Source organism: Caenorhabditis briggsae (assembly GCF_000004555.2).
Source record: "Caenorhabditis briggsae complete genome, chrX, whole genome shotgun sequence".
Lineage (NCBI taxonomy): Eukaryota > Metazoa > Nematoda > Chromadorea > Rhabditida > Rhabditidae > Caenorhabditis > Caenorhabditis briggsae.
In genome coordinates, this window is record NC_013491.2 from 15,818,706 (window position 1) to 15,826,870 (window position 8,165).

Here is an 8,165-nt window from a genome sequence, read left to right on the forward strand (position 1 = left end):
TTGTTGAACTACCGGCGGCGGAGCCAATATATGTTAAATCGGATACAGTTGATCTGAAGAGCTTCGAAGCAACAACAGCAGAATCGATGGTAGCGAAGCAGACTGATGTACAGGAAAAACAAATGAGTCATGAGCAAGAACCTGTAGAAGAGAAGATGGCGGAACCGCAAGTGGCTGAGCCAGAAACGATTGTTTCCCAGATTGGCGAAACGGAGATAGTAGAACAGTGTATCATCAATAAAGACCAAGAAGATGATGAGATGATGGTCGAAGTTGAGGATGAAGCGGTGAAGGAAACTATCGCTGAGCCAAAAATCGCCGAACAGAAGACTGATGAGCCACAACTTGAAAAAAGTAAAAGTGTTGAACTATCGACGGCGGAGCCAATGTCTGTTGAATCGGATACACTTGAGCAGAATAGCTTTGAAGCAACACCTACAGAATCGGACGTAAATAACCAGAGTGCAGCAAAAGAAAATGAAGAAGCGATGGATGCGGTAGAAGAGGAGCCACACGATGAAACAATCGACGTTGAGTCAACATCCGTGGAACAGAAGGCCGATGATCCAAAGCTTGAAGAAAAGAAGATTGTTGAAGTACCGACTAAGCCAATGTCTCTTGAATCGGATACAATTGAGTCTGAGAGCTTCGAGGCAACAACTGTAGAATCGAATGTTATTGAGCAGGCGGAAGCAGGAGAAAATCAGGTAGTCGAAGGTGAAGATGGAGAGATGACGGGAACTGTCGATGAGCAAAAAATTGTCGAACAGAAGACCGATGAGCCACAAAGTGAAGAAAATAAGATTGTCAAACTACCAACGGCGGAGCCAATGTCTGTTGAATCGGATCCAATTGAACCAAAAATCTGCAAGGCAACGCTTGCAGAATCGACTGTAGCTGAGCCGACCGAAGCAATACCAGACATTGAAAAAAACGATGTTGAGGCGACATCCGTGGAACTGAAGACCGACGAAAACAATCCGGTGGTGAATCAGGAGGAAGCGATGATTGTTGAGCCTACCATGGAGGAACAACGAGTGGTTAAAGAAAAGCCGATTGAACCGATGGATCTGAGCCAGGGGCATGTGGAGAATGAGACGGTCGCATCAAATTCAGAAGACCAAGAGAAAGTTGGCCAGGAGAAGCTCGAGCAGGAGAAAGAAGCTCATATGGAAACAGATGTCATTGAGCCGATATCCGTGGAACAGAAGATCGACGAAAAAAATCCGGTGGTCAATGAGGAGGAGGAGCCTAGGATTGTAGAACAACAAGTGGTTCAAAAAAAGCCGATTGAACCGACAGAGTTAGACCAAAAGATTATGAAGAAACAGACAGCTGCATCAGAGTCGAAGGAGCAAGAGAAAGTTGGTCAAAAGAAACTAGATCAAGAAAAAGATCAGAAGAGGGCCGATGGAAAGGTAAATAAAATAATTTCATTTTGACTGTTCCTTGTGTGTAAATCACAAAATTCTTTTCCCAACAATAATTTTTTCAGAAAAGGGAAGAAGTGAAAGAGAGCTTGAAATCTGAACAGTTTGAATCCCCGAATCGAAAGTTGGTGAAGGGAACGAAGAAAGAAACCGAGACAGATTCTGGATCAACCTCAAGTGTATCAGCAGCGGAGGTTCGTTACCAAAAAAACGGGACAGGTTTAAAAAGTACGATTTTTGTGTGGATTTGCTCGGGTTGCTGTGGAAATCTTAAGTAATTAAAACATTCATTATATAATATGTTTCAAAAATTGGGCTGTTTTTAGGTATTTTATGTAATTTTGAAAAAAAAACTACAAATTTTAGAGTGAAGATGTTTGTATCAAAGAAATTGAATGACAGTTTTGTTCACATTTTATGAACACAAACTTAGCCAAAAAATCGAAACAATTTTTTCTTTGCAATAATTTCAAGTCACTTTTCTTAGCGTCATTAAAAGACGTAGAACGATTTCAGAGCCAGGTGTTTTCTACAGTAGAGTAATTTTAAAACATTTTTGCCGAAACTTTTCTACCAACCTAATTAGACGATTTCCATGAATCATCAAAAATTGTGCTTTTTAAATTTTTCTGTTCTTAATGTTTGAACATGGAGAACATTGTTTTCAGAAATGTTCGAAAACCGAAAGCACTAATCTTCTGGAAGCTTGTTTTCAAGTAAAAACATAAATATTCTAAATTCAATGTTCTCTTTTTCTGGTTGCTTCATTTTTTCTAGACTTGTTACTCATGTAAACCTATTTTCAGAAAAAGAAAGACAACCTGAAGGAACAGGGGATTTCGAAAAGGAAGTATAAGCTCCCCGCAGCTTATGCTAATTACGATGGGCGTTCAAAGCACCGACGATCCAGCTCGTCATCCTCATCGGATGATTCCAAAACCGATTATGGCGAGTTCGATGAGAGTAGAAAATTTGGCTCATCCTATTCTAATCCATCAACATCTTCCTCATCTTTTTCTCCAAAAGATGAAAATCGAAGAAAATTCAAGGAGGAAAGGAAATCTGAAGGAGAGAATCGAAGAGATGACCATAGAAGGAAAAGTAGTAAGAGAGATGAAGAGAAAAGTAGAGATGAAGAAGAAAGGAGGAAGCAATCAAATAGAGATAGGGAGAGAAGGAAGGAGCGATCTTCAAGAACATCTGATCGACGATATGAACATGGTTATGGATACGGTCATGGAAACAGTCGTGGGCACGAGTCGGAGAGATCCAGTAGATGGGGATCTCCACGGAAGCGTTCTCCCGGGAGACGTCAGAAATCTCCCCCAAGAGGTCGTCCTCGAGAGCGTGCTAAAAGTATGCAGCCTACGGATCGAAAACCTCACGTAATCGAACTCTCCAACTTTCAAGCCATTGGGCAGAATGGACAAGGTGGATACATTGTTAACTTCCAGGAGTTAAGAAACAGAGAAGTACAGATGCATAAAGATAGAATGAAGAGAGCAATGCTTGAAGAAGAAAAGCGTCAGGAAAGGAGAATGCGTCGTCAACAAGAAAGACGCTGTGAAGATCGAATGCGTCGACGTGAACACCATCAACGACGTCGCCATTCTCACTCCAATGATAGCCAAAGAAACTCTCGTCAAGAAAGACCACCACCAATGAGCTGTGAATGTCCAGCAACTCGTGAGCAAAACGGTGAAAGGTCTCAGAGCACAACTCCGCCTCTGAACGTACAAATGCGCATAAATCCTCCACCAGAGTTCTCTCAACGTCGCCAATCTCCGAATCGTCAATTCCATCGTAATCGATCGCCACGTCACAACAACTCACGACGATTCAACCCGATGAATCAACAACGACAACAATTCAATCAACGTCGTCCGCAACGTATGCGTTCTCCTCAGCACGCCTCCTCATCCCGGGATTTGCCATCCGGAAATAACCAAGCTGTGCAAGGAGAACAGGCACAAGATCCAGACGCACCCAAACGAATTGCCCCAGCGGTGCAACCTCCGCGACAACATTACAATCAAGGTGGACGTGGATATCGACAACAGAACGGTCGTGGACGTCCACAAAATCACCATGGCTCCAACCGAGACTCCGTCCGAAACATTCCTATCAGAGACCGAATAGAATGGCATCCTAAGTAAGTCAAACATTTTCATTTTGACTATCATTATGGATATTGAACTTTAGAAGTTAGAAAAAAAAATCAGAAACCGGTTTAGACTAATAAAAAAAACCTCGGAAATTATCGTAAATCCTGTATTAGAAGAGCCAGTTCTTTTATTGCAGGTATTTCGAGAGGTTATTCTATCACAGGGGCCTGTCGATCAGAGAAGTCCCTTGAAGGGATGTTCCAATCGAAATTTCGCTTTCCTATTACCAACAGTTTTTGAGAACCAAAAAATAGAAGCAATTCCGCTGGAAACTCCCAAGAAAACTTTTTCTGTGCGCCCTTTGACATACCGTAGTTCGAAAAGTTTGAATGGAGAGAAAAATGATTTGTAGGTTTCCTGGTCGGCATTTCATTCAGGTAAAACTCCTACGGAAATACTTCGACCGGAATTTCATTTTTTTTATCTCGAAATTTTCAAAATTCCACAATAATCATTTTTTTCCCAATATTTTTCATCAAAAAAATTTGATAAGTTCTAGTTTAAAATTTGTGAAAAGGCTCTTCTATTTTTCCAAGCCTTCTCGGAGGGCTTTTATATTAGAGGGGTCTTCTGATGCAGGTTTTATGATAAAAACATAATTATTTCAAACCGTATTCTGATATTTCCAGCCGAGGCCAGCCAAGCCGAAACAACGGAAGACGATAAAACTGTATTCAATTTCGTTATCTTCAGTTACATTCGTACTCCTCATTCCATTTAATTCTTTTTTTTTTCACTAACTTTTTACTAGTATCAATTTTTCCTCATATGAACTTTTTTTTCTATTTTCTATTCAAAATAATCGCGCGAGTGAACGAGTAAAAATGTCTGCGTCTATACAGCGCCTCTACAGGTTTGGAGACTCTCTACACGTTTTTTTACTCGTTCACCCGCGCGATTATTTTGAATAGACAATATCAATAGACTTTTTTTTACTCCAACTTGCCTTTTGTCTTTGTGAATCTCTTTTTCATCTCCTAAATTCTACATGTCTAGTAATTTTCTAGAATACATTCCCACCAACATTTCCATTCACATGGTAAAATTTTAGTTTTAAATGTTCGATTGATCTCTAAAAACCCTTTTCTGATTTCCCCTGAAGCATTTTTTAAAGTGTATTTTTGATGTTTCTTCGCTTTTTTCGAAGAATCAAAGTTCCCTGCTTTGTTTCGGTTTTTTGTCACTTTGTCCAGCTTCCATTGTGCATCAATCTCCCTTTTTTTAAAAGGCAAGTCCCCAAATCCCAAGTCAACCCGTTTCTACACCCACTCGGTAATTTTTGTTTTGTCCCAGTTTTCTGTCCCTCTCGAGTTGTTTTTTCTCTCAACTTTTTTATATCTGTTGCTATCCCACACTGTCTATAAACTCAACGAAGTTAACCCAAACACATATTTTGCCAAGTCATTAATAAAAACTATTTATTTTGAATATTTATTTCACAAGTGACAAATTTTCAGAATTATCATATTTTTTAAGACCTCATCCATAGGGGATTCAATTTCTATCAAAATACTTTTTAATGGGAAGCTATCGGGCTGGATCCATTTACGGAGAACTCCATATGTTTTCTCAATATCATCCCTCAAACCGGAGCCACTTGCTTGGTCCTTGCCATGGAAGTCCACGAATAACATCCAGGTTCCTGACGCTCAGAGTCTCCACGAAGTGGGTCATCTTTCTTCCCAGAAGCTTCGACAGTCGTTTCATATGGATCTGTCGGTCTTGATGATTGGGCAGATCTTCTCTCCATTGATGAACAACTGATCCGCATTGAACTTCAGCAGTGTCATTCGAAACAGAGTGTCGTTGGTGAGAAGTTGGTAGCGAAGTCTGGAAAAGTATGAGATTATTTTTTTGAAAATAATAATTTTTCAGCATGCGCATTTTTTCCGGAAAAAAGAAATTCTGTCTATGAAGATGGGATAATATGAGTTTAATGCTAATACAGCGCGGTCAATATCATTAAGACCCCACTTAATTTTGGGCGCACAGAAAAATGAGAAGAGATATAAAAAAAACTGTAAACGCCATTCGGTTCACGATTAAAAATAACTTCTAGGGACAAAGAAAGTTTCATGAATTTAGCACTATTTCATGAGTTTAGCACTATCCCTGTCCGTGTACCATCCAGAAACCCTTATGCAAGCGGTCAATATCTTCTAAAGTTTGAAGGTCTAACTTCATTTTCAAAATTCTGAATACATCTAAAATTTTAGAGTTTTCGAATTACGATTTTCGGTAATTAGAATTCTTGAGTAAGATTTGAGTATTTGTCTTCAAACTCAAAGATTTAAATTCAAATTTTCAGAAAAAGGAAATTTCAAAACTTTATTTTAATTTCGAAGTTAATATTAGGTTGGCTAAAAAATATTGGTTGTTTTTATGATCAATTGAATTTTTTATAAAAAAGGAAGTAGACAAGATTAACTCAAAAGCTATTTGCCATAATTATCAACCACTTGTAGCCAGCAAAGAATGGGGTCCGCTGTGAAAGAACCCCACTGGCTGCGACCCAAAGTAGCCCATTTTTCGGTCTCAACGCGGCTTTTGAAGTGTTTCTCGGCTAATGAGGGTCGCATTGATATGAATTACTGGAAATCTGAAAGTGCCGAATCAGGGCTACTTGGCGGATGAGGGAGAACTTCCCAGCCCATTTCCTCGATTTTCTGCTGAGTGACTTTTACCATGAAGGAATTTTGTCGTTGGTGTATTCACACCTTGACGTCTCAACGCTTGCTGCATTTGGCCCAATTATCATTGATAGAGTTCAGTAGTGGCTGTTAGACCTTTTTCCAGAACTTCAAAACATACAAGACCCTTGCTCTTCCACCATACACATAGCATTACTTTCTTTCCGTATATCTCTCATTTCGAGTTGTTTTGGCCGATTCTCCAAGGGACAACCGTTGTCTATTCTGAGTAGTATTATCGTACTGAATCACTTTATCATCCGACATAACATAAGAATCGAGAAAGGCGATATTCTTCGAGAGAAGAAGGATAATTCTGATAAGTGCGAGGAGGGAGTGGTTGTAGGAAAAAACTTCCGCAACTGTTCGACTTTCCAATTTGTGCAAATGGTTTTCAATGGTACCATTAGTACAAGAAAACGGTTCTGAAAGACTACGAGTCGTTTGACAAGGATCCGACTCGTTTAAGTCTCTCAGCAGTTCACTGTCAATGATTTTTAGTCGAACGGTGTGTTTACGGTTTTCCAAGCTTTCATAGTCATTATGAAAACGTTCAAACTAGCGTACGAAACAATTTTTTATAGAAAAGCTTGTTTGAATACTTTTGAGAGAGAACTAAGAGCTTGCGCGGCATTTTTTACCAACTTAAATTTGTACCTTCCCGCGCATTTTTTGGAACGACGTTTTCTGAACGGAATTCCTAATTGAAAAAACAAAATGGCAAACGGAGACTATATATCAAACGATGCGCAAAAAAACGCTCTTTTGAAAAAAAAAGGGGGGGGGGCAACAATGTTCTCCGGATAGAGCAATACGTTCCGACAAACACGCCACTCATTATTTTTTAGCCAACCTAATAGCTGCATAAGTAAATGTAGGATTTTTTCAATTCTGAAGTTTTCGAGTTACTGAAACAAATTGGCGCCGGATGGGCACAATACCTGTTGCCCCGTCAAATCTCAAAAGTTTTTGACGTTTACGAGCTGTCATCAACCGATATGCGTTCACTTTATCCAGTTACAACACAAAAAAGTCCCAAGGTCATTAATCACTTCTTACGGATCACGAGAAACGGATAATCATACGGAAATCTTTGAAATCAACAACCATTTGTTCAAAAATTCGAAGCAAATTGAACTTTAAAGTGTCTTCCAAGACAGTAAGGCGTCCCCTTTTTGAATATCAGATCATCAAATGAAAATGAGTAAGGGAACCATTAATTGCTGATAACTATCCCTAGAAACGCGTAAAGGTATCCAGAAACAACCAGCGAAGCAAGTGGAAAGAAGTGTGGATTACGATAGACTGATATGGATTCCTTTTCATTTCAGATTATCCACAGAGATCAAAAAATTTAATTGAGATGCTCCTGACGGATATCGTAGTCACTGGCATGACATTCATAAAGAAAAACTAAGTATCAGTGGTCTCCCGTAATCCCACCTTCTTTTCATTTGCTTCGCTGCATGTTTCTGGAACCTTTACCCGTTTCTGGGCATGGTTCTCAGTAACCAATGGTATCCTTTCTCATTTTCAGACATTTGATGATTTGATATTCAAAAAGGGCACGCCTTACTGTCTTGGAAGACACTTTAAAGATCAATTTGCTTCGAATTTTTGAACAAATGGTTGTTGATTTCAAAGATTTCCGTATGATTATCCGTTTCTCGCGATCCGTAAGAGGTGATTGATGACCTAGGGACTTTTTTGTGTTGTAACTGGATAAAGTGAACGCATATCGGTTAATGACAGCTCGCAAACGTCCCAAATTTTTGAGATTTGACGGAGCAACAGGCATTGTGCCCATCTGGCGCCAATTTGGCTGCTTTCGTAATCAGCGAATAGGGTTTTCAGCCCCATTGCTGTAAAGTTCCCTGAAA

At 39.6% G+C, this 8,165-nt stretch overlaps 2 protein-coding genes across 2 annotated transcripts in view; one reads left to right on the forward strand and one right to left on the reverse strand.

The window, feature by feature from the left end:
• The window catches only part of CBG15462, a gene marked incomplete at both ends in the record, with an annotated part of 15,029 nt that extends 10,713 nt beyond the window's left edge, over positions 1–4,316 (forward strand). Inside the window, 5 exons of the mRNA XM_045240287.1 lie at positions 1–1,418; positions 1,496–1,624; positions 2,237–3,582; positions 3,653–3,792; positions 4,225–4,316. The exon at positions 1–1,418 is cut by the window's left edge and continues 2,808 nt beyond it. Of these exons, the coding sequence (XP_045095734.1) occupies positions 1–1,418; positions 1,496–1,624; positions 2,237–3,582; positions 3,653–3,792; positions 4,225–4,316 (3,125 nt within the window). The remainder of the gene's footprint in view (positions 1,419–1,495; positions 1,625–2,236; positions 3,583–3,652; positions 3,793–4,224) is intronic.
• An 854-nt stretch (positions 4,317–5,170) lies between these two features.
• CBG27980 lies at positions 5,171–5,479 on the reverse strand (the record flags this gene model as incomplete). Its single annotated transcript, XM_045240288.1, has 1 exon — positions 5,171–5,479. One exon carries the CDS (start codon positions 5,477–5,479, stop codon positions 5,171–5,173), a length of 309 nt encoding a protein of 102 aa, XP_045099712.1.
• Between the last annotated feature and the right edge of the window lie 2,686 nt (positions 5,480–8,165).